At 36.0% G+C, this 25,690-nt stretch overlaps 5 protein-coding genes across 9 annotated transcripts; 2 read left to right on the top strand and 3 right to left on the bottom strand.

Annotated features, from left to right (window-relative positions):
* On the bottom strand, positions 1,165-2,204 carry LOC109718271 (HVA22-like protein e; the record flags this gene model as incomplete). Its single annotated transcript, XM_020244427.1, is given in 4 exon segments — positions 1,165-1,333; positions 1,491-1,613; positions 1,783-1,809; positions 1,996-2,204. Coding segments are annotated over 4 exon segments (375 nt in total), but the record flags the coding sequence as incomplete, so codon positions are not given.
* On the top strand, positions 3,747-4,226 carry LOC109727367 (non-specific lipid transfer protein GPI-anchored 1-like). Its single transcript, XM_020257505.1, has one exon. The coding sequence runs from the start codon at positions 3,747-3,749 to the stop codon at positions 4,224-4,226; it is 480 nt and encodes a 159-aa protein (XP_020113094.1).
* On the bottom strand, positions 4,850-6,852 carry LOC109718866 (50S ribosomal protein L27, chloroplastic). The gene is made up of 3 exons (XM_020245324.1): positions 6,466-6,852; positions 5,380-5,481; positions 4,850-5,232 (listed from the first exon to the last, which is right to left on the bottom strand). The coding sequence occupies exons 1-3, from the start codon at positions 6,772-6,774 to the stop codon at positions 5,056-5,058; spliced, it is 588 nt and encodes a 195-aa protein (XP_020100913.1). The 5' UTR covers positions 6,775-6,852; the 3' UTR covers positions 4,850-5,055.
* Positions 13,587-17,107, top strand: LOC109716155 (F-box only protein 6). Its single transcript, XM_020241476.1, has 2 exons — positions 13,587-13,760; positions 15,356-17,107. Exons 1-2 carry the CDS (start codon positions 13,663-13,665, stop codon positions 16,599-16,601), a joined length of 1,344 nt encoding a protein of 447 aa, XP_020097065.1. The 5' UTR covers positions 13,587-13,662; the 3' UTR covers positions 16,602-17,107.
* Positions 18,212-25,577, bottom strand: LOC109715715 (J protein JJJ2-like). Of its 5 annotated transcripts, XM_020240882.1 has the most exons (4): positions 25,245-25,577; positions 22,369-24,603; positions 22,044-22,161; positions 18,212-18,493 (listed from the first exon to the last, which is right to left on the bottom strand). In XM_020240882.1, exons 2-3 carry the CDS (start codon positions 24,514-24,516, stop codon positions 22,147-22,149), a joined length of 2,163 nt encoding a protein of 720 aa, XP_020096471.1. In that variant the 5' UTR covers positions 24,517-24,603; positions 25,245-25,577; the 3' UTR covers positions 18,212-18,493; positions 22,044-22,146. The 5 variants fall into 5 exon arrangements, with proteins under 5 accessions (XP_020096471.1, XP_020096440.1, XP_020096454.1 ...); XM_020240851.1 differs by having other exon boundaries at positions 22,044-24,603; positions 25,245-25,576; XM_020240865.1 differs by having other exon boundaries at positions 22,044-24,603; positions 25,297-25,576.

Raw genomic sequence — 25,690 nt, 5'->3', positions numbered from 1 at the left:
CAACACAGATTTTTTTTAATTTCCCTTTTTTAACTGGTTGTTGGGTTATTATTAATTATTTCTTCTTATTCATTGTTGCATCAGAAGATAAAATCCTAAGCAGCGAACAAAGAAGAACACAACATTATATATTTGTATCTTTTTTACAAGACAATAAAAAAGACAGAGAGTAAATAAAGAAAAAAAAAAAAGATAAAAAAAAAAGAAAAAAAAAGATAAAAGTTAAATCGACAACACTTCATTTCATTTTGACCCTTCCTCTCGTTTCACCGCCTCCTCTCCCTGAAAAAAAAAAAAAAAAAAAAAAAAAAAAAAAAAAAAAAAAAAAAAAAAGAAAAGTTAATCATGAGCTGAACAAAATATTTTTAATTTTTTAAAATTAATAAATATTAATTTATATTTTTTTTTTTTTTTTTTGAGAGAGAGAGAGAGAGAATGTGGCAAAGCTACCACTAGGACAATTTTTTTAAAAAAATTAAACTTCAACTAAAAACATAAAATAACTAGCAAATTGAGACCGTAAGTATACCAATCATTAAAAACCTTTTTCTACTTGCACTAAAAATGGTGGATAATTTAAAACTTATCTATTTGCACAAATAATTTATTTATAAAAAAAGGAGATAAAATTATATATAATATATGGCAATACGTAGATGTCCTGATTACATATCAAGTCTCTCTCTCTTTTTTTTAATCTCTAAATAATAACTTAATATTTTTTATTATAATTATCTTTAATTTTCAAAATAAAATTATGGCGTGCCAATAATTGGGCTTTTACTTTCATATATTAATGTATAGACATCCTAAATATTGCTTTGTTTTCATTCAAAACCAACATTTTAACATTTTCATTAATCGTATTCTTATTATTCCCATCCCTCAGAGATCAGATAAATCATACTACGTATAACAGAAGAAATCAATAATAAAATAGATAAACAATAGACGAGCAATTAAACACAGCTAAAATAACAAACACAAAAATAGAACATATGATTGGCTCGAAAATATATACCATGCTTACCTAAATGGCTAGCTATTGTTTTCTGATGATGATAATAATTAATAATAATTGAAATGGTAATTAGAAAATGAAAAGATGATGAGAAATTAATAATAAATAAATAAATAAATAGGGTACGTATTAATTTAATTAACCTTGGGGTGGGGGGTGTGGGTCCCATGGCCATGATCTATGCCCAATTTTGGTCCATGTTTTTTGAGTTGTTCCCGAACAAACTTCTCGTAGATGAAGGATGCACCCCTGAACTGCGGGAGCACCAACCATGCCACAAACGCCACCTTTATATGATACCATATTGGCACCCTATTTAATTAAATTTCACAATATATATTATGATCAATAATTTTGTTTTTTTTTTTTCAAAAAAAAAAAGAACTCTTCAAAAAATGAAATAAATTAACTTGACAAAATTAAATAATAAACACGCACCGAAAAAAAAATATATATATATATATATTACCAGTATAAGATGGGCTCAGCAAGCATCTCAAAGAGAGTGAGGAGGGAGTACAAGATCCAGTAGGCCAGCCACTGGTCGTCGTCGACCTTCGACGGGCTCTCGATCGCCACCACCGACGCATACCTTTCGCATTCACGTACGTAAAACTCGATCAGATTAAAACACATTCAAAACCATGCATGCATGTATTTTGCTGCTTTTTTAATTAATTTTCCTTTTTATATAAGGAATATATATATATATATATATATATAACAAAAAATTAATAAAAGAAAATTGAGAAGGCACTTACAGGGGGTATATGAGCGTAATGGTTGGGCTGCAAAATAATTAAGGTGAACAAAAAAAGAAAAAAGAAAAAAAGACAAAATTAGAACATTTAAAATAATATGAATTTGTGGTACTGTGTTGACATGCATGCATGTAAAAATAACTAATGGGCAGGTAACAAAATGATGAGAACAATATATATATATATATATATTTGAGAGGAAATTAAACATACCCTACGAGCGAATGGAGGTGGGTGAAGAAGGTCCATAATTTACCCATATTTTTCATTTTTCCTAATTTATTTTCCCTTCTTTTTTTGTTTTTTTTTTAAGTGTTGGTGGTGCAAATTAAAATGAGAAAGAAAGGGTAGAAAGGGAGAGATTACAAGAGGAGTCTGGATGAGGAAAACTATTCTGAGGTGAGAGGCTGTATATAGTGAAGGTAAAATTTTATGGAGACCCCTCACCTATAGTCTAATTGTAGACACCCCCCCACCCCGCAAAAGCTTTGCTTTCTCTCAATTTCTACGATTTTTGACAAATTTACTGTGCGTTTACATCAAGTTTTAATAAATTTAATCCTATTAAACAACTAATACATATATATATATATATATATATATATATAATATTATATATATATATTACAATACAAGTATCAAAATATTAATAGAAGAGCGAGAAAAAGTAAAGTTGAGGAGTCTTCTTACATTTTTTTAATATATATAATAAATATAATATATATTATAACGGATTTTTTTTTTTTATTGAAAGAGGTGTAAAGGAGGGGGGAGGCACGTGCACGAGTCTAGAGAGAATCGGATCCTTCCCCTTGTACGTGCGCCCGAGTTTAGTACCAAAACAGCTCATCATCAAAAAGTTACCCCACCCTCTCCCACCCGCACCCCTACATGCATGATACATTTATCACCCCAACAAATCACCCTTCTGAATTTTAAATTTATCAAAAACTGTTTCTTCGTCATATATAGGTTTCACGTTACAAATAATATAATATTATATATAATATATAAGTTACGAGAGCTACTATGCTAAATAACGCTGATGCTTTCGATTTTTTGACCCTTAAATTAAAAATTATACAATTGAGATGATTACGGTCCCCTGGAGTTAAATAATAGCCCTAGAATTAAAAAGTGATCCTTACAGAGCAATAGTATTAATCTAAATATTAAATAATCAAAATGTTTTATTTAAAGACCAAAAAGTCGAATTCACAGCAAAATCTTCTATTCTTTTGATAGCATAATAGCTCTACTCACGTAGTAATAATAATAATAATAATAATAATTTTATATATATATATATATATATATAAAAGCATTAAGAAACAGTACTTTTGCCCATCACAAATTCACAATGCAACACAGCAAAGCAAAGCACAAAAAAAGGGCTTTAATGAGAGCTTCTGCTCAAGTACCAGTCCCAGCTGCAGTTTACAACCTGCCATTGTTTATGGGGGTGAGCAAGTACAAACACACACCCCACCTACTCTTGTATTAATATCATTTTTAAGTGTTATGTGTTATATTTATTGTATTAAATAGGCACGTATATAACTATGTTTATCAATCTCTACTTTTGAGTCATTAGCACCAATATGAATCTTATTTACTAAATAAAAGGCTAGATTTGAGGAGACAAAAACTCTATTTGGCATATGAATCTCATGTCCCATATAGTGAATTAGAACAACAAGTAAGATTTCTCAATTCCCACACATTAAAACCATGACCAAGGCTCTCACATACCTGTCCCACCTACTGTAACTTCAACACACAATCTTACCAAAACTCATTAATGATCCCACCACCAAATCCTACATTCAAAGCATTCAACATCCCTCAACACCCCTCCTCTTCCTGCAACCCATCTATATTTAATATGCAGACATACATACATACATTCCAAAACACATACTTCACATTTTCATACACCACCAATATCCTACATTCAGAACAAGATGACACATCTGTCTATGAAGCTAAAAGCCATGTGGGGTCTCCTCCTCATGCTGTGTTTACTAAGGGTGGCCTTGTGTGACGATACATCCATTGAAAATAGATGCGGAAATGAGATCACAAAGTTGACCAATTGCTTAGACTTCGCGACTGGGAAGACCAGCGAGCCGGCAGGATCGTGCTGCGGTTCGGTGTCGGACATCCGGCAGCGAGATGCGGTCTGCCTCTGCTTCATCGTCCAGCAGACGCACGACGGATCGCCGGGATTTAAGAGCCTTGGATTGCAGTTCCCGCGGATGCTTGCGCTCCCGGGGGATTGCAAGATTGCTAACTCCAGCATCACTGAATGCCCAAGTAAGAATTCCACAACTAATAGCCCCGCAAGCAGAAGCTTTAATTTGAAGCTTTTGCTTCTGCTGCCGCAAACAACACTTCATAATATGTCGTCGTTAACGCGGCTGTTGTGCAATGATCTAGAATGAAAATTTTGTGCTATAATCATAGATTTAGCAAGTGAATTATTGATAATGTTTCTGGAAGTTGGTTCAAAAGGAGATTAACTTTTTGTTTTATCTTACATCTTTTCTGCTGCTTTGTCTCTCTAACAGAGCTTCTAAACATATCTCCGAGCTCACCGGACTACTCTATCTTCACTAACACCACCCAAGGTTTCATCTTCTAAAACTTACTCTAACTCTATTCACTTACTACTTAAAAAGGATTCTTCAACAGAAATTTATGATATTAAGTATCTTTTTCAACATGTTGTGCACAGGTGCTTCCACAACCAGTGGGTCAACTACTACTACTACCACCACAAGTTCTTCTCCAATGTCCAACGGAGTATTACACCGCATTTGTGTTCATGCTACTGTTTCCATTTCCTTGATTTCTTCTATATTTTTTTCAATTTTCTAAGCAGGAGCAATCACAAGGACTTAGTTCATCATTATTGATCTCGTTGTAGCAAACTATTATTGTCTTTGTACAATAAGAAGGTTATTTTCAAGTTTTGTCATCCCCTGCTACCTATGTAAACTGATTAACACAATCTTTTTTGAATATTATCTTACTTTGTACTTTGAGACTTTACAAAAAACAATACTGAGTTTGAAGTGAACACTCCATTCTGATATATTATCATTACCCAGAAGGGGCTAGGAAGGCACCAAGATACATTAGAAAGAATATATGAAATGAGGCTTTTTAGTCATTTGTGAAATTGATGATTTACACATGAAAGATTGGAAAAAGGAAAACATCAGAGAGTATTTCCCAACAAAGACAGAGAGGAAATTGAAATTAAAATTATCAGCAAGAAGGATTGACCTCAGAAGCTTCTTCAGCTGAGGCCAATACTAATTGAGGCGGAACTACACCTTCCATTCTGGCCTTCCTTTTTTCACGTTGGAGGCGGAAATACTCCCTTTTCCTTGCTTTGTAACTATTAGGGTTCTCTGGCTGTTCAATTCGCGGGTAAACACTAACCTGTTTTCAGATTCAACAAACACAATGATTATGAGAGCTCGGACCGAGAAGAGCATAGAGATATTTATATTTATATACCCTTGCAAACACGTTTATTTTTGTCTGTAATATTTTATAACCTGGCAAAACCAACGTTTCAGCTTATACCTTTTTCTTGTCTGGACCGAATTTCTCGAATTTGACCAGGCCATCTATCAAAGAAAAGATGGTGTGGTCCTTTCCAAGTCCTACATTTTTCCCAGGATGAAACTGCAATTGCAAACCAATATAAAGCGAAAATGTTAAAAGTAAAATGCACATTGATGTGGTGTTTTCTAATAATGCATATCTACCAACAATGATAACGACATTATTCAAAAGTGAAAACAATACTAGTCCAGCTAAGCACGAGTATCAATCAAATAGACATCAAATGACTGAAGCGCATGTACATAGGCATGATTGAAGCAGATGTATCAATAAGCGCATACATCGCATTCCGCTCCCAGTCTCAGCATTTCTCTCCAAAAACACTTTGGATTTTCATAGAAGTCATTTTGCAGTTCCATAGAGGATTTATATTTTCTCCTAAGGAGAAAAAGGTTTATAGTTTTACTACAAAGGCGTAATCGAAAAGTAAGCATGAGAATTCAAGGATTACTGAAGATTTTCCAGATGACTATATTGCTTAACTTCTCAACTGGCATTTAACTATCTGGTTTAGTTCTATGGCACTATATTGAATCCAACACATAAATCTCCCTTGCTACATATTACCAAACTAAAACTAATCAACTCAAAATGATCCTAACAGGACCCAAGAGCTGATATGTAATCACCTACATTCACATCCAAAGACAACAAAAGTATCTGAGAATCCAATAACCATTAATTCAAAAACGACTCATCGCCCTCAAAAGCTTCTCAACTAAATGCTTCAGCCACTCCTTTTCCAGTATATTTCTTGAGGTCACATATAACTCCAACTTCAAAGAGTGGATACTTACTACTTGTTTAAAAAATGATACAAGGAAACGCTATGCTATGCTAACTATTATACCAATGTTTAAACTACGAATACCAAAACAAACTATATAGAGCTCTTACCATCGTTCCCTTTCTACACGCCAAAAATTTGTAACAAGTACAAGAGAACAGCATCAAAATCCGAACTTGAAACAACCCTAAGATCCCAAAATCCCGAATCTACCAAAACGCTAGTCCCGAATCCCAGGGAAAGAGGGTTGGTTGTACCTTGGTGCCCCTCTGGCGCACGATGATGGCGCCGGGCTGGGCGAGCTGGTCGCCGTAGATCTTGACGCCGAGGCGCTTCCCGCGCGAATCCCGACCGTTCTTCGTGCTCCCCGCGCCCTTCTTGTGCGCCGACTCGATCGTCAATGGCGGGAACCGAACCGGGAAGAAGACGGCGCCGGCGCCGCTGCGGCCGTAGAGGGGGAGCGCCCCGAGGTCGCCTCGGAGGTAGGAGGAGGAGGAGGAGGAGGAGGAGGAGAGGGAGAGGCCCTTGAAGGCTCCGACGAGGGGGGCGAAGGCCACCGTCGCCATTAATGGAGGCTTCTGAGGTCTACAACTCTCGACGAGCGAGCGAGAGAGAGAGAGAGAGAGAGAGAGAGAGGAGTGGAGGGGACGAGTACAGTGGTGAAGATAAGAGGGGTAAAAATGTATGGTTAGTCCCTGTACTATCTCACTATCGTCACCAAGTCTAATTTTCCACATTTATTACATTTTAACCCAAACTAATTCTCTCTTTAAGTAACCATTAACTTTTATAAAATAATTATTTCACTCTTTCTTAGTGAAAAAAAAAAGAGAGATAACAAAGAGTTGAAAATTTCTATACGCATAACATTTCAATACTTCGGGAGGAAATAAAGTGTGCAGGTGTGAAAGATGTAATTAGTAGGGATGAGAATGAAGCGTCTGAATAGTAGAGGGTTTGTGAGTGTATTTTACCCAAAGTCATAAGGTGCTTAGTGACTGAGACTGAAGAGATTGGGCCCCCAAAATGGCTTAAAAAGGCCAACCTTGGGCTAACATTTTTCCCTCTATTTTGTCATGGCCCAAGTGTTGTCTCATAAATTCTTTAGTTTTGACTCCTCTTTAGGAAGTATATATTATTCTGTTTGAATGCATGAATATTTAAAAAAATTTAGATTATATATAAACCGTGTCGGAAATCGATATGAAGTAAATTGGAAAGTATATAAAAATATTTTCTACCACAGCTCATTATTATTGTATTTTGATAATGTTATAAGAGTGCGCTTTTCTTTCTAACAGGTAAGTTTCGGAGCTGTTTGGCTATATGTAATTATAAATATAGTGTAGTTAGAGATGGATATAGTTGAAAATATAGTAGTTGCAACTACATGCATCATATTTGATTGGATATAGTAGAAAGCGTCATAATTATAAATAATAATTTATTTGGTTACATTCAGTTGAGAAATAAATTTTTAGAATTTTATTATTTTATATATATGATGGTGAAATTAGCTCTATATAATATTTTTTTTATTTAAAAAATAATTAAGAAGATAAGTTCACTTTTTGTTTAAAATTACTCTCTCCAATTGCTGTAGTTGGAACTGTTCCAGTTGCTGCAGTTGGATCTCCTCCAGCAATTTTTACTACAACAATTAGAGTTATACATTAAATCAAACACCAAATTTATATTTGCATGCGGCTATAACTATAATACAGTTGCAACTATATACAACCAAACGACCCCTTAGTGCGATTAACTTGTGCACAGCCATGATTTTGTGTGTGTGTGTGCGCGCGCCTGCGCGCGCGCGTGAGAAAAGAGTAGATCATATGGAAGTAGAATTGATATATGTATATATGTGGGCTTTTTTTGCATTTAGACCCCTGACAAATTTTTATTTAAAAAATAGCCCTACCCAAATTCAATTTGTAAAAATGGCACAGGACCTGCCATGCAGGCGCCATGTCAGCGCCACGCGGGCAGGGTCGGTGCCAGTGTGTTAAGTTGAACATGGTGAACCATTCACCGTGTTCAAACACGGTGAATGGTTCACCGTGTTTCATATTTGTATTCTTTTTTTTTTCTTTTTCAAAAATCCAAATCCGAATCCGAAAATCAAATTAAAACCCAAACCCGACGGATTTTAAAAATTCATACCCATATCCATATCCGACCAAAAACTCAAAACCCGAATCTGAACCCAGCGGATTTTAAAAATCTATACCGTTGGATAAAAATCTAAGGAATAAAAATTATTAAATATTTTATATATTGTATAAATAATAAAAATAAATTATGTATATATATAATTTATTCGGATTTGGGTTCGAATAATATTTCATATATCCATACCCATTGACATTCCTACTCCCTATTCTTTTTTCAATATTTATATTGCAAAAAATACATACTAGCTCTAAACGCGGTGAACTATTTACCGTGTTTAGACACGGTGAATGGTTCACCGTGTTTAACTTAACTACCACCGCCAGCCCCGCCCGCGTTGACGTGGCTCTTGCGCGGTAAGGGCAGGGTCATTTTTACAAAGATAAATTTGCTGGGATTATTTTTAAAAATAATTTTTTTCAGGGGTCCATTTGCAAAAAAAGCCCATATATGTGTTTCAACTAAAGCAAAATAAAGTTGGGGACATTATTCCAAGTGGCCCATTGTTGAGGCTTATCTCATTACATTTTACAACAAATTGAGTAATGCCAAAAGTACCTAAAATAAGATTTGAGTCACCATCTCAATCATGGAAGAAGATAGAATTTGATTGCAAAAGGGTGGGGAAACTACTCATTACATCCACCACCCTAATTTCTCAACCTTTTCAACCCACATAGTTATGACCCATGATTACATTTGGCCAAAACACTTCTTGGTTTTTTCCTTCAATCTAATCATTAATCTTTCCCCACTTTTTCTCTCCCTGAACAGTTCTTCAACCACACACACACACAAAATTACCACCAACACCATCATCTATTCTTTCATAATACTTCTCCTATTCCTAACCAACAACCCACCACTCCAATAATATAATCCATTATATTCACCTATTTATTAGTTGAATCCTACTCGTAAGGGTCTGTTTGGTTCGATGTAAAATCGTAAAAATTAATTTTTTATAAAAAAAACTCGGTAAAAAATACATTTTATGCGTTACAGTGTTTGATTTGTAGAAAAAAAAAATAATTGCAATCAATATTTGTTTGTTTGAAAGAAAAAAAATTCACATTTATATGATTCGGAGGTAAAAAAATGAATGAGGAAATATTTTACACGATTTGAGTTTGAGTTTTAGTTTTCTGTCAAAAAAAAAACGAAAAACAAACACGTTCATTTTTTTGTATAAAAGTGTAAACTAATTTTACGTCAAACCAAACAAATGAAACAATATTTTTATACCAAGAATAATTTTGCCAGTTCGTTTCATGCCGAACCAAATGTTCCCTAACAAATTATACATTGATGCTTTGCACTATCCCTTCATTAATACACCGCTAATATTATTTTTCTTATTCTACTCTTATTAGTAGAATGTTTGGTAAATAAAAAAGTTAGAATTTTTTCTATTAACCCATACCGGCTAAAAATCAAATTAATATCTAGTGCCACTAAAAGAAAAAACCTATCACAACTCAAACAAACTCAAAAATGAGAGAAAAAACCTATCACAACTCAAACAAACTTTATGTAATAAAAAAAAAAGGTAATTATAATCCTTAATAATAATTATGGGATGGATTCAAAGGGTGTGATGATTAATTGCACCCGAAAAAAAGAATAATTGGAGATGAGGAAAGAAAACTTTGAAGCCAAAGCATCTGGAACTCAAATCCCAGCCGTTTGCTGGTAAGATTTCCAGCTGAAAAATAAAACGTGCAGCTGAAAATTCGATTGCATCCGTTCACACCAAGCATTCAACAAAACATTGTTTAAAACCAACCACTCCAGCGCAAGTGACAAAAAATTTAGTAGTTGGCATCTGAGGTTCTAAGTTCTAATCTTAGTTGATTCATATTTTCAGCTAAATTTATTTCAAAATAAAATAAACGAAGAGGAAAAAACAAAAAAGACAAACATAGTTTAAAATTGTGAAGTTGTTATCGTGAAGAGTTAGTCATTTATAAAATCATTATGTTCTCTTAAAAAAACAGAAGGTTTCATCGACAGGCTTCGCAGACAGATATATTATTTGAGTAAAGTTTTTTAAAAAATTTGATAAGTTTTCGGCTTTTTATGCCAATTCAAGCCTTGCCTGTCTAAGATACTCAAAAATATAAAAAAGAGCTTTACTTTAACTAACTATATAATATTTTTCACTTATTTATTTTGTAAACATAAGTGAAGCACCTTTAAGCCACCTGTTTAAATGACTGAATCAAATCAAACGAACTAATAATTACATTATATTAGACCGTAATTTGAATAATAATAGTGCTGTTACAAGTATCTTAAACACTAAGGTACCATTTGGTTCGGGAATAAGTTATTTTAGGCTATTCTAGGGATAGGTACAACTCTTGGAAAAAGTAGGGATAAAACTAATTTTGCGTTTGGATGAAAATTGAGTTTTTCTCGGGAATAAGAAAAATAATGTTTGGATAGTTAGATTGGAATAGTAAGGATCATAAAAATAATTATAGTTTTAACATAATAATATTTTATCTAATTAATTAATACAAAAAATTAATGAAAAAATAATTCAACTTATTTAATTAATTAATTAATCAATATAAATGTTGATTATTGAATAAGTACTTTAAATAATTAATTATTTAATCAGAAAATTAATTAATAAATAAATTAATTACTTAAGGATGTTAATTATTAATAAAATAATATTTTAACAAGTTAATTAATTAATTAACAAGGAATATTTTATAATATGATGGAGCAACATGTTAATTATTAATAAAATAATATTTTAACAAGTTAACTAATTACTTAATTAGGAATACTGTATAAGATGGTGAAGAATCATGTTAATTAGTTACTTAGTTATTTAAAAATAAATTAAATGCGTTAGCTAATTACTTAATTATACATTTAGTTAATAACTTAAGTTAATAAGTTAAAATATTAATTAGTTAATTATTATAAATATTAGTTTTTATTTGAGCAAACATATTAATTAATTTATCATTTGATTAGTGATTGATTATAAATATACATTAATCTAATAATTCAAATGGTTAGAAAATAATTAAATATGTTAATTAGTTATTAGTTAGCAATATTTTATAATTATTAGAAACTAATTAATAGAAAAAATTATTTTAAGAATTTGATTTGTTAAGAATATAATATACTAATTATCATAGTTTAATAAGTAAACTATTATTTAAAGGGGAAAATAAAAAGCAAGAGTTGCTATTCCATGGAGTGGGAAGAATAGTAGTTCTCCTCTCTTAACGGGTTATTCTAGAATAACCCGTTAAGAGAGGAATAGTCATTTTTCACTTCGTTTGGTAGAATAAAGAGGATAAACTTCTTTATTCCATGTTTATTCCCCAACCAAACAGTACCTAAATAATAAAGACCACAATTAAATTCTACACTGTATAACTAAATCATAAATTTTAGATTCTAAACTTTTTTCATATCTGTGTCAAAAGATTAAAAATATTGTAGTGTATATGAGTTGAGCTAGAATACTATCGGTAGTAAACGAGCCGTTTTACTACCGATTTGTTTTCGATGATAGAACTTCCAAACTGACGATCGGCTCCATTGAACATGATCTATACCACTTGAAGTATTTATAAATCAAATTTCAAATCTTTTCGACATCACTTGCCTAATGATCAAAGGGTTTCAAAATTTGTAATTTTAATGGTCGATAAGAGGTGTTTTCTCGTTTAACGGCTTAAAGATATCCAAATCAATTGAATTTTTGTTAGAAAATTCTTTAAACTATTTAAAACNAATCAATTGAATTTTTGTTAGAAAATTCTTTAAACTATTTAAAATAAGATATATACTCTTGATCTTGATTACAAGACTCCTATCATCATTTTTTAAAAAGTATTTATTTTCAGCCATTCATTTTTTTGTTCACTTGATGGATAAAAAAACAATATCGAAAGTGCGTGAAATTTAATTTCTAGGTAGTTTAAATGGTTTAGATCATATTTAACGGAGCCGATCGTCAATTTGGAAGCTCTATCATCGAAAATAAATTGGTAGTAAAACGGCTCATTTACTATCGGTAGTATTCTAGCTCAACTCTAGTATATATATATAAGCTATATATTATAATAATAATAATAATAATTATTATTATTATTATTATTATGAAAAAGAAATCTATAAAGAGGGCTAAAAAGGTAATTTCATGGAAGAACCCGTCCATTTGCAGGACCCCATGTCAGACACGCAATCCGATCCCCATCCAGAAAAGCAGCGGAGAGGTTGAATAATAATTAAAAAAAAAGCAAGCTGCTATAGGTACCCACAAATGTCCCATAAAATATTATTAACCACGCGACAATATTATTATCATACTCTAAATATTAATTCTTAAATACTATTATTAAATTCTAAAGACTATTTTTCTAACCAAATAAATACTAAATTCTAATCCATTCATATGTGCGCGTAGCAACGTGATAATAATAGAGTCAACTTCAAATATCACCATGTGGTTTTACACTTTTTCATTTTAGTACTGTACTGTTTAAAATATATCACTTTCGTACTATTAATTTTTTATTAAATTAATAATAAAATTAAAATCATATAATACTAAAATAAAAATTTAGTAAATTATAGAATATTAAAGTAAATATATAATAAATCATCGGTGAGATATTTAAATTTTTATATATAATTTAAGGAAGAATTAACAAAGGTGCTAATAAAAAATTAAAATAAAATTACAGTATACTTAGAATACTTAAGTGAGAAAACGTGAAAATACAGGAGTGATATTTGACTCTTAATAATACATTGGGTACTAAGAGGGGTGAGCCAAATCATTACTCATATAAAGAAAAGGACACACCTGTTCGCCAAATCTACTCTCCAACTCGCCGCATAAAGCGCCCTATGCGTAGAAACCTGTCCACCGCTAGATTATATCCACACCCGCTACGCACCGTCCATCACCTTGCCCCGCATACGGCCTCACGCGGACACTTTCACCGAGGGGGGTGAATCTCGGTGGCATGAGGGGTAAATAAAGGCCACTTTGGGGGTCGATTTGGTGGGCATGCTGACGTGGGCAAAAGGTCGAGCTGTAGAGAGAGAGAGCGAGAGAGAGAGAGAGAGAGAGAGAAAGAGCTTTTATTACCATTTTGAGCGCTCTCGCTCTCTCTCGCCTCCTCTCTCTCTCTCTCTCTCTCTAAGGAGAGCGAAGGGGGCGGCGAAGGAGAGGAAGAAGACGAAGAAGAGGGGTGAGGAGAGAGAAAGAGAGCGCCGCCGGCGGCGGGGGGGGAATGGAAGGGGCGGCGGTGCTGAGCCAGCTCGTGGGGCGGATCCAGGAGCTGTGGGAGATGTATGGATCCTACTACGCGCTCGATCACCTCGATCCGAGGTAACGTCTCGCGCTCTCGATCGATTAGCGTCGAGTTTTGTGATGGATTTGGGCGATCGGAGGGTGATTTGTGTGGTTCGTGGTGGGAGGGTGATTTGTGTGGTTCGTGGTGGGAAAAGAGTTGGTTTTTTGGGTGGGATTTTTGGGGTCGCGGGTCGAGGAGAGGTTAATTAGGGTTTCGGAATTGGCGATGGATCGGGGATTGAGTAGAGCATTTGGTGCGTGTGCTTTGTCTTGGGGTCAGGGTTTCGAAATTTGGGGGTGTTTGGGCCGGTCTAATTAGGTTTATTTACAGTTCACTTTTGTTTGTATGTATTTATTATTAAAATTTAGTTTTGGATAAGATTAAACTGTTAATGCCCTTCTTTTTGCTAGTTATTTTCTCAAAAACTACAAAAAAAAAAAGAGAAGAAAACTGTACTCTCTCTCTCTCTCTCTATATATATATATGTACATAGTTGTCTTTTTTTTTTTGTTTTCTTTGTTTTTTTTTCTTTTAACAGTGTGATTAGCTTGGAAGCAATGATAAATGGTAGGTAAGCTTATAACAAAAAATGATTTTTTCATTAACTTTTGAATTAGGCTTTTTCGTTTGAGTGAACTTTGGAGTGCCATTACTTTTCCGTTGTGTGGTTTATATTTTTAATTTGTATATACCTCTATTTTACTGGATCATGAACAAAAAAATATGTTCTTTTTCTTTTCCAATTATTTGGCTTTGTCAGTATAATTCATGTTGAATGCAGTAAAGTCTCATTGGACTCTAACAGGACATTACTCTCAAATGTCTCCGTCTCAAATCTCAATTTATACATGGGAGTCAAAAAATGGGACTTTTCTTTTCTCTAAATCATGATCAGCATTGAGCTCAAGCAGGTGCTTGCATTTCATGCTATGACTCCTAACATGGTTGCCATCGTATACGCGAATAATTTGGAAAAGGAATGTGATTAAAGGTGTGATGTTTCATGCGCTAACTTCTGGGCAATTAGTTGTCGAGTTTTGGGCGCGGCTACCGTAATAAGGAAGGGAAGGAACTAGGATGATGCTCATGGGATGCTAAGCCTTCTTCCTTATTATTGCTATTCACAATTATGAAACCAGAGATGGGATCTTGCCCCTTGCTACGTTTCTCTTAAAGAAATTTGTGGGATTAAAAAAATCTTGGCTTGTGTCTTTGTTCCATCCTGATCATAACACTGTGTGCTCTTAGTTCCTTGGATCCTATGTGTGGTTCATGTGATTATATTCAGTGAGGAGGAGCTTTAAGGGTGTGGTGTTTCATGCACTAACTCCTCATTATTGCTATACGCAATTGTGAAACCAAAGATGGAACCTTGCCCTCGCTATCTTTCTCTTTAAGAAATTTGTGGCGATGAAAGAGCTGGCTTGTATCTTTGTTCCAACCTGATCATAACTCTGTGTGCATTTAGTTCCTTCGATCCTCTGTGCGGTTCCTACTTTGATAACTGTGCTATACTGTTTATTCATTTCATGTTATTTATTCATAGCACTAGTAATGATAAATAACTGTGCTGTTAGGCTGTTAGCGGACTGATTGATGAAAGCTTTTGTTCATTTCTGGTTTCTCACAGATGCTATAGACTTGATTTTGAGAAAGGCTTAATCGAGGACGATTGTTGTGGGGTGCTATTGGGAGGAAAATCTCAGCTGTTAAAGACTGCAGAAACTGATGAATCCGCGCCGTGCAAGAGACATCGTATAGAAAAGGGTGGTGAGAAAGCGATTGTTTCGGCTTCACCTGAAACAATGGAACAGAAGATCTGGAAAGAGCTTCCTGAAGAGCTTCTCGAAGCCGTTATCGCAAGGCTTCCCATAGCTACATTCTTCCGTTTTCGTTCTGTCTGCAAGAAGTGGAATTCCCTGTTGACCTCAACCAGCTTCGCCAAAAGCTATTCCGAAGTCCCACGCTCCTATCCTTGGTTGATCACGGTAACCTACAATATGGAATCTAGAGGAGCCATGTATGACCCTTCGCTAAGAAAATGGCACTATCCTTCCATCCCTTTCTTGCCTATTAGCTATGTGATTTGTCCTGTGGCCTCAGCCGGCGGTCTAATCTGCTTTGCGGATATGCGCCAGAAGTGCTTCTACATTTGTAACCCTCTGACTGGTTCGTTCCGGAAGCTTCCGCCTGGACCTGTCCCCGTCCAACCACAATTGGCGGTGGGGATGACGCTAAATGGGACTACTTCAACCGGTGGCTACAAAGTACTTTGTGTAGCATACAACAGGGATTACGGAGTCTTCGACTCCTTAAATAATAGTTGGACATGGCTCGGCGCGGTTCCTCCAAGCATCAAACTCCCAATCGCCATGAGTTTTATGTCCCAAGCTATCTCTATCGGCGGTGCAATTTACTTTATGCGAGCGGAAGCTGATGGCATATTGTCGTACCACGTAAACAACGGCTCGTGGAAGCAGTTCATCATCCCATTGCCGCAAAATCTCAAGGACCATGCGCTTGCGGAGTTTGAGGGGCGGCTTATGCTCGTGGGGCTGCTTTCCAAAAAAGCCGCCACGTGCGTGTGCTTATGGGAGTTGCAGAAGATGACACTCCTGTGGAAGGAGGTGGACAGAATGCCAAATGTGTGGTGCCTACAGCTTTTCGGGAAGCACGTGCGTATGGCTTGCCTCGGCAATCGGGGCATCCTCTTTCTCTCTCTGAAGCTGTGGTGGACGGACCGTCTCGGTACGTTTAACATTTCGAGTCTAGTTACATACGACATGTCGAGTAAGGAGTGGCAGAAGGTTCCCGATTGCTCTCAGTGGGTTGCATGTGGCACCGAATTTTACCCGTGCCCATCTGCTTTGGTTTGACGGCTTTCTCGCGAAGCTGAAATGCTGCACTTTGTGCGCCGCATCAGCGGTCTGCTCGCCCATCTCGTAGCCGTTGATTCCATGCTGTGCTTTCGACCCAGCTGTCTATGAGATGGAGGGGCAGCGTGCGCTTCATGCGGTGCATCTGGTGCAGGGGATGATTTTTCCTGTGTTTCTCTGCAAGAAGGTCCGAGCACGAAATTGAAATTTCTCTCTGCAGCTTTTATCGCACAAGCTGTTCTCGGGTAATTTAATGGCTTAGAACTGTTGTTTAGATCTTGATGTCGCGGTATCGGCGCCACCACGAATGATTTTAATAACCCTTTCTGTTCGTGTACGAACCATAAATGCGAAGACATTATTGGTCGCCTCTTTTGTCTCTTTTTTGAATTATGATGGTTAGTTTCTTGGTCTCTTTTCATAGTGTTGCGTACAACACTGAATTGGCCTTTGTAGATCGGGTTATAGTTATGTTGCTTTAGTTTGACCACAAACTACTTTTTTTCCTTCTTCGCCCAATTGAATTTCTAGCTAACGAATTTTATTTTGGGAACTTACAGATATTTTGTTATGAAATTGTTAAAATCTGACAAAAAAACAAAACATATGTTACTAACGGGTTTAAATCCAACTTTATTTCGATCTGAAATGGAGAGAAGTGCGAGGAAAAACGTTTTGTAATTTGATTCTGCGACAACTATATATGACGATAATTGTACATTAATAAAAGATCAAACTGTGTAAAATTGTTGTTGCTTACTTTTTTTATGGCCCACCGGTTGAATCTGTAAACTAAATCAAACAGACCCTTCTACGCTTCTAGCTAAGATGTCAAAATCGAATCTAAAAGCTCAAGCTGAACTGAAGATCGAGCTCGAAAGTAGGTTGCCGAAGCTCGGGAAAGCAAGAACGATAAAAAAAAAAAAAAAAAAAAAAAAAAAAAAAAAAAAAGGGTTCTAGGAGAAGCTGCATCTTACTCGAATGCATTCCTTATTACCATTATTAGAAGCCAATTAGACAGAACCTAAAAACCATATCCGTGACATCCATGCGCCCTGAGTGTGCCGCATCTGATAAAACTTTTAGTAAACTAATCAAAATTTCGACAAATGTGTGGTCAAGCTCTTCCGAGCTGAGCCCGAAAGAAGGGTTCGCGCAACCAGGCCCAAGTGAACTACAAATTTGGAGGCTTGGAGCTTCTGCAAAAGGTTTGTTTGCCCTAGTTAGAAAACCAACTTGATTTTTCACTACCCCTTTCTAGCTTCTTCCCTCTGCAGACAGAACCATGAAGGCCTGTAAGATCACTTCTATTTCCCACCATGTCAAAAGATCCAAATTTTTTCTGTTTGTAAAACGTCCGACTTTTGTTCCTCTAGGAGAGAAACTATTCTCAGAAGTCGGGCGAAACAGACACTAAGCTATGAAACTGACAGAAATACCAAATTAAGACACACTGCAATCAGAAATCACTAGTCGACAAAAGTATAGCAAATTTCGACACAAGCCTGTGACACACTATTATCGAGTCTTTAGTCTTTACTCACAAATTGATCATTAAGCAATTACCTAATTATCTCAGGTATGCTTTAAAAATCCTAATTTCTGAACCATTCTATAATGAAAAATTAATTAATGGTCCCATCAAAAAGATGTATAGTTTCCAAGTAAAACCAACTGTACTACAAAATATTAAACCAAAATGACAACAAAGTTTCTATATTTCCTACTTGCTATAATAAAAAGTTCTCTGAATCGGAAGATAGAAAATTGTAAATTTTATACTTTGTCGGGTACAGAATTTACGAGATTTTACCCTCCAAAAGCAGATCATATCAAACACCGCATGGTTGAAACTCTTGCTTCCCACTTCAATTTCCGCAGCTACAGTTGTTCTGGATCAACCAAAAAGAAGTCATAAAATCAGTGTCCGAAATTACCAAATAAAAATCATCATATCAAATTTCTGAAAAATATGAAAGTTAGGTTGTACTGATTTGGTCTAGCTTTTCTTTTCATTTTATAACAATAGCACTCAAATTAAGTAGACAAACACATCTGAAAATGAACATGAGAACAGCGAAAAGGAATTCAGATAGTGAATAGAAGATCAGAATCCAACTATTATTTAATAAATCTCAGAAAATTCAGATTAGAACAAATACACATTGATAGACCAACAAGCAATTTATGCAAATATCAGACCGACGTTATTTGATATCCTTAAATGAGTTTGAAGTTGACATTGTACAACCTTACAAAACTATATTACCTGGCTTAAACAAACATTCTCGACTGACGTAACATAGTATCCACCAAAGATCTATTAAGTATGAGGTTCAATAGATTCTAATTGCAAGAAAGACAATATACAGAACATTGAGTAAAAACGAGCAACTTAACTTTACAAGGAGATGCCAAATCTAAACCACCTTCTGGTAGGAACAAAATAGGGGGAAAAAACAAGAGTACATTGGACAATTTAATATCATCAAATATTAGAGCCCATTTACTATCTTAATGTTTACATATATAAATAATGTAGATGCATACTAATCACAATATATTGCAACTCCAAGCTGAATAATTTGTATGCAGACTAAAACAAATCCTGGCAATTTTGTCTAATCACCTCACTGAAAAGGTACATATGTACTTTGCCAAGGTACTCCAAAAAAGAACTTGGCTGAATATGAAAATGGGCGAAATGCATTTGCTTATAAGAAGCATGTAGGCCATAAGTGTGCATATGGTCAGCTATGCATCACGCAGATTGCCTAGATACTAGTAATGCATATGTCATAGGGCAAGTTTGTAATCTAGGGACAAGTGGTCGATAAACAAGTACATAAGAATATGTAATAAAAAGAAAGTTCACAAAGAAACTGAAACATTATTCGAGGAACTATTGAGACCAGAATAGACATTGCAATGTGACAAACAAGAACAAAATATGATTGACTATAAATGACAAGTAATCGATATTCACCTTAAAAGATGTGATTAAGATGCTATTAATGAGTAAAAAAAATTATTGCGAGATGACCTTTGTTAGCATGCTATCAGTACAAGATCTATGAACACCGTTGCACCAAATGAACCCTATCAGAAATATCGAATTTGAACCAATATAGACTGAAGTAAAATTCCACAGCTCAATAGCTCGATTTTCAGAATATTTTTTGTTACTCCCTCCTATCGGTGTTGTGCCACTAGCATGGAACGTCCATATATGCATCATGCAAATAATCTGCGAATATCAAGATCAATATCTACTGTTTGAATGTGCGCGAATATATATATATATATATATATATATATATATATATATATGTGGTCGTCAAAGCACTGCCTAGGCACTTTATATCTCTCTACTGCCTAGGGGCCAGTCAATTAGGTAGATTTTAAAAAATAGGGGGCTTGACACATTAGGCGACTGCCTAGGCATTGCTTACGCATTAACTTTTTTTTTAATTAATGCATATTAATATTATTTATTATTCCTTTTTTGTTAGATGTATTTTTAAGACGGCTAGGAATAAGAAGGATATGATGGATGAATATTGAACAAATGAATATGAGAGATAACTAGCGGAGCATGAAATTGGCCCTTTTTATTTGAAACCTGCACCTTTTGTCTCGTAATTGTGTTTTTTCCTCTTTCTAGTAATGTTTTTGAACAACCATGTGAGATTGTACTACATAATACATAATGTAGTATGGTAGATTACTTAAATTTCGCCTAACGAATTATAGATTTCACCTTATGAATTATAGGTGAGACAATGGTTTCTTTTCCCAAAATTCTAGACAACTGTTGACTTGCAGCGTAAGGCTTCAGGAATGCAAGACTGTGCTACAGCAAGCATCCTGTAGGTGCAATTACAAAAGCTTCCAAGTGGATGCTATCGCCAACACTGCATTCTGCTCTCCATTGCATGTACTTTCATTGTCCACACATTTTGGGAGCATCCCTATATGTCTAGCCACTTCAGATTTGGACAAAACATTTTGATTCTCTTTCGCCAATCAACTGACTTTACGAAACCTTGCATTTCCTTCTGAGATCCCAAGTCTCCAAAGTCAACCCACTTGGCCTCTCACAACCTTGCAAGATGCCTTCTCTGTGGTCCACACTACGGAACACCCATTTGGAAGCTCAAACACATCGTCAAATGGGGACTTCGTCATTATGCAGTTTCCTAGATGTCTAAGCAACAAAGTTAGCGACCACCTAACTGTAGTGTGCAGCGTAGTCTATTGCTGTGTACTTAATATATCCTTACTATTGAAGATCGGTCGTAGCAGTGTATAGCGTGTGATGTAGTCTCTGTATCTTGTATTTGTGTGCATGTAGTATAATGTGGGCAGATCACTTTTCCGCAAACTATGTGGTCCACTGACCAACGTGGGATATCCAAAGACAAACGCATATACAGGTGCATAAGACAAACGCATATACAGGTACATAGGCCACCATATAGCATTGAATAAATTGGCCGGTTGATGCTTGCCTTCAGATAAACGACAAGGCTAGGCAAATTGACATCCCATAGTTGCCTAGCCTACATGAGAAAATTTAAGATGTTGTATATACTTGTATACACATTTTATAGCTTTTACAAACAAACAGAAACATGCTTCTCTCTTGTTAGCAATTTTAGAGTCCAAAATGGTTGGTAGGCACCAATATGGTAAAGAAAACATTCTAAAAATGCTCACGTTTCAGGGAAGTGTAGCCATGGCATAGTGCATATGCAGTATGCAAGTGCATGAGTAGGCTGATAAGTAGTTTAACCATAAAAATAGTCAAATATTATATAACCGGTAAATGAATTGACAGCATCCTTACATTAGGAAAATTATAAATCGGAAAAGTTGATGAAGATTTACATGAGGATCCAATTTTACAGAAAATTCATTTACCACTCATTGGCAACTACGCCTGGGTTCCCGAACAATGCTATCAAGCCACCAAAAACTAGCCAAGAATATCCTCCTACTCTGAATATTAAGGTTTACCAAGTGTAGGGAAGAAACAAGCTGGAAGGTACACGCCAAGAAAACTGATTTGTGCACATTTTAAGGTAATTTAAGGAAATAAATTTCAGGAAAAAAAGAAAGTACTTGTCTAAAAATAGTAAGTTAAAAAGAATGAAACAGTACGCCACAACTAGAAGAAACAGAAACAAACAGACAAGTAAGCAACCAATTATTATGCGTATACAAAACAGTCAAGTAAAGCAAAGGTAATGTTACTTAACTATTCTTCCAACTGAAAATCTCAAAAGGTGCAGTAATTATGCTGTTATTATTCAGAAGGACAGATGCAACTGCCGACAAAAGAATAATAGTACAAGATTTGATAATCGAGTATGAATTAAATACCTAAATCTTGCGTGTATAATATTTGACTATATACGACAAAAATTAGAATGAACTAACCTTACAGAACACAGAAGGTTCCATTTCCTCTAGAAACACCACCAAAAGAGCTTCTCCACGGCAATGCTTAATCTCTGCAATCTGTACCCTACCTTTGTAAAACCTAAGATACTTTTGTCTATTGAAAACAAAATTCAGGTTAGAGATATCCGATGCCAACTGTCTCAGAACAGAACAAAATAAAGTGCTTTTTCCAGCAGCATAATCACAGCAACAGCAAAAAGAGGTATATGAGGCTATACAGCTTTGGGCCCCCCCAAAAATGTCAAATGGCTTCTTGTTCAGCACTCAATGAAAAGTCTTCCTCCTTAGCTTTGGGAATTACCTGAAGAAGTTCCAAAGGAGTTGCTGCTGGGTCCAGCTCACGGCAACCCTTAGGAGCATTTTGTGCTTCTTCACCAGTTAGTAAATACGATGGCACCTGATGTGAAAACCGAAACATTTCCTCTTTTGGAATCCTCTTTACTTCTTTTGGGTCTGTATGCCTCTTGAATACCGTCTTAAATCCACCAATCTTCACTAAAGGGATAACGGAAATACCATTAACTTCATTGTATTCATCAAGTACTTCAACCATGTCATACTTGTAGATTACTTCATCAGGTGTATGCTCGTTCCAATCTGCAGACCAATTTCGGTAAAGGGCCCAAATATCACCTTTTTTGGGAAAAATTTTTATAAACCCACGCGGGGCTTTCTCCCATCTAACCTGGTGAGAGAAAATATTAACCGTATCGATGACCTCATATCGACCCACACGGAAATCGCCACATGTCTTGGCAAAGCCAGAGGAGGTCCAATTTAAGGGTCCAAATTCAATGTTTGATTTTGAGGTAAGATAGCTCATCCGGATCTTGAAGGGATTCAAAGAGATAACTTTCTGAATAAGCGCGTAATAACGAGGCATTCCGTCTTCTTCATCGTATGTAGCCCATATTTGATCGCATCGGAAGGACTTCTCAGACCGATCACCGTCAAAATCATAAAAATCTGGGTCAGGAACTTCCATAGCTAATACAGGTTCATTAACTTCATCATTTAAATCAGCACTGGAAGGACGTCTTTTAATGTTAATGTTGGCATTATCATCTAATTTGTCTTGCTTATCCTCCTTCCCCTTTTGTTCATCATTTTCTTTCACTTTCTGTTTTTTCTTTGCCCTCTCTTTTTCTTCGAGTTCGACTTTCTTACTATTCCAATCCTCTAAAACTTTATTCAGTGTAACCTTACTCTTTTCCATCAGCATAGATCGAATATCCAATTGCGAAGATCCCCGGTCTAAGTTGGTCGGTTTAACTCTTTCCATTTCAGAAGCTGTTGTATTAGACCCAAAGCTTCTATTTTTAGCATTTTCAGGCCCCATAACCGAGTCTGCTGGTTCAGAATTATCACCGCCTCCTTTTCTTTTCTTTGCATGTAAACTATCACTCGTTTCAATATTAGAATTTCCAGATGAGCTCGAAGTCTTCTTCAGCGAATTCAGTTTCCTCTGAAGGATTTCCTCCCTCTTAGCTCTCGCCTGCGCCTCCTCCCTCTCCCTCCGAACCTTCTCATATGTCTGATGGACCATGTTCGCAGCCTGCGCAGCTGCCGTAGAAGTGGCTTTCGCACTTGCTGCACCAGCCTTTCTGGAGAACGGCCCCCATTGGAAGCTTGCCTTGTTATCGGAAGAAGATGCCGTGCCCTTCCCAGGACCGCTAGCTTTAGAGTTCTTCTGATTCTGCTGAGTGTTCGACCGCCGCATGGGATTAGTATTGATTCCGTTGGTCGGGGCTGCAGTTTCGGATGCGAGAAATGGCTCATGACAATTTGGGCAAAGGAGATTATGGTTAAGATATATTCTAAGATACTCATACTGCATCTTGCACTTATTGCACGAAGTCCAAAATGTATTCGATTTTGGTGGTTCAGGATTAGGAGGAGGTGGAACGGTATTAGTTCGACTCGCACCAGCTGTTTGTTGCCTAGCTGCTTTTTCTTTTTGTGCAGTGTTCTTCACAAAATTATAGAATCCATTTGCAGTATGAGGAACTGAGCTTTCTTTTTTTGTTTGAAAAGTCTTTTGCTGAAAACCTTTTATATTTCTCTTATGATCATATAGCGTTCTCTTGCTCTTATCGGATAATACATTCCATGCCTCAGAAATGAACTGAAAAGCACTTTCGGCACCGACAGATTTGTTCTTGTCAGGGTGAAGCTGAAGAGCCAATTTCCTGTACTGTTTCTTCACTGTATCATCATCTGCTGAAGGATTTACCGATAAAATTGAATACCAATCTTTCTCCCCCCCAACTTTGAGCTCTGATGCGAGATGAACATCTAGGGTTGCGATCATTTGACTAACGCCATCGAGGCCGGGAAAGAGATTTTGGGCTTTCAAAGCAAATTTCCTGGCGCCCGCTATGTCTTTAGAGACGAACTTCTTCTCCGCAATCTCTTTGGCCCTAAGAGCCTCATCCTTGTTACATTCCATTTTTGTCTTTCAAACGCTTACAACTTATAGCTTAATTGGTGTTGCTGGCGGCGCAGACGACTCAATTCAAAGAAAACGTTCTGAACCCTGATGGAAAAACAAAGAAACCCAAAAGAGTAAGTTGGTAAAGTTACAAAATTCTGCGAGTTAAAGAAGCTTAGAACTGTTCATAAAGAAAATTAAAAATAAACAAAAACAAGTATCAACCATGCAAGTCGTATACTCAACGCCAAACTTCAATTCTACAACAAAAAACCTGATTTGCGAGCATGCAATAAATACACGGTCTCTCTACGATCAAATGTTCCTAAAAGAAGAGTGTCATTACAAGCAAACACAATCACCTCGAAAAGTACTAAAACATCGTGAACCCAAACCCACAATTCTCACATGTTAGAGTTCTGAAAGCTAAAATAGTATAAGACACTCAACATTATGAGCTCCATCCTCATGGCATACACACTGTTGATTCCCAAATCTTACTACTTATAATCAATGTGATAAGAATCTCTTCCAAAACCTAAATGGTAGAACCAAAAGAAAACGAGCATCAACCATTCAAGCTCTACACTCAAAAGCAAAAACCCTAATTTCCTAACATGCACCGAAGATACAACCTTTCTATGATCAAATACTACTAGAACAAGAGTGACATTGCAATCAAACACAAAAATCTCAAAAATACTAATTAAAAGGACCGTAATTGAGATCAAATAAACGAAGAGTACAGCAACTAGCGATCGCAATGAAGTGGGTTTAGGTTTTGTCGAGGGCCATAACCGAATGGGTTGAGCTCAGAGAACTGCTCCCCAATGAAAACCCTAGGTCACCGTAGAAACCCTAGGTGGCCGGAAATCGGGTCTCCGGCGATTGCTCCGGCCACCTCCGGCGACGAAATTGGCATCGGGAGAGAGCGCAGAGGAAGGGGAAGCGATCGAGATTGTACCAATTTGGGGAAAATTTGGGGCAAATTCGCGTCTAGTCGGAGGAATCGGAATCGCGCGGCCTCCACAATTACCCCTTCATCTCCTCCCAATATAGATTCCCCCCCTCCCCAAAATCTTTAAAAGAGAAAAATTTTTTTTAAAAAAATACTAATAATAATTATGGTAAATAAATAAACCCCTTTTACTTGTAAGAAAATTTTAACCAAATAAAAAAAAAACAACCCTAG

The sequence above is a fragment of the Ananas comosus genome, linkage group 1 (genome assembly GCF_001540865.1).
Source record: "Ananas comosus cultivar F153 linkage group 1, ASM154086v1, whole genome shotgun sequence".
Classification (NCBI taxonomy): Eukaryota; Viridiplantae; Streptophyta; class Magnoliopsida; order Poales; family Bromeliaceae; genus Ananas; species Ananas comosus.
This window is presented reverse-complemented; position numbering and strand designations above follow the sequence as displayed.

Bases quoted from the DNA above. Each gene is read 5' to 3' on its own strand.
- LOC109727367 (XM_020257505.1), top strand. From the start codon at position 3,747: ATGACACATCTGTCTATGAAGCTAAAAGCCATGTGGGGTCTCCTCCTC.
- LOC109718866 (XM_020245324.1), bottom strand. From the start codon at position 6,774: ATGGCGACGGTGGCCTTCGCCCCCCTCGTCGGAGCCTTCAAGGGCCTC. The intron at 5,482-6,465 runs GTACAACCAACC...TTGCAATTGCAG, and splicing joins TGCGCCAGAGGGGCACCAAG to TTTCATCCTGGGAAAAATGT. The intron at 5,233-5,379 runs GTATAAGCTGAA...ATCTGAAAACAG, and splicing joins TCGGTCCAGACAAGAAAAAG to GTTAGTGTTTACCCGCGAAT.
- LOC109716155 (XM_020241476.1), top strand. From the start codon at position 13,663: ATGGAAGGGGCGGCGGTGCTGAGCCAGCTCGTGGGGCGGATCCAGGAG. The intron at 13,761-15,355 runs GTAACGTCTCGC...GGTTTCTCACAG, and splicing joins CTCGATCACCTCGATCCGAG to ATGCTATAGACTTGATTTTG.
- LOC109715715 (XM_020240856.1), bottom strand. From the start codon at position 24,516: ATGGAATGTAACAAGGATGAGGCTCTTAGGGCCAAAGAGATTGCGGAG.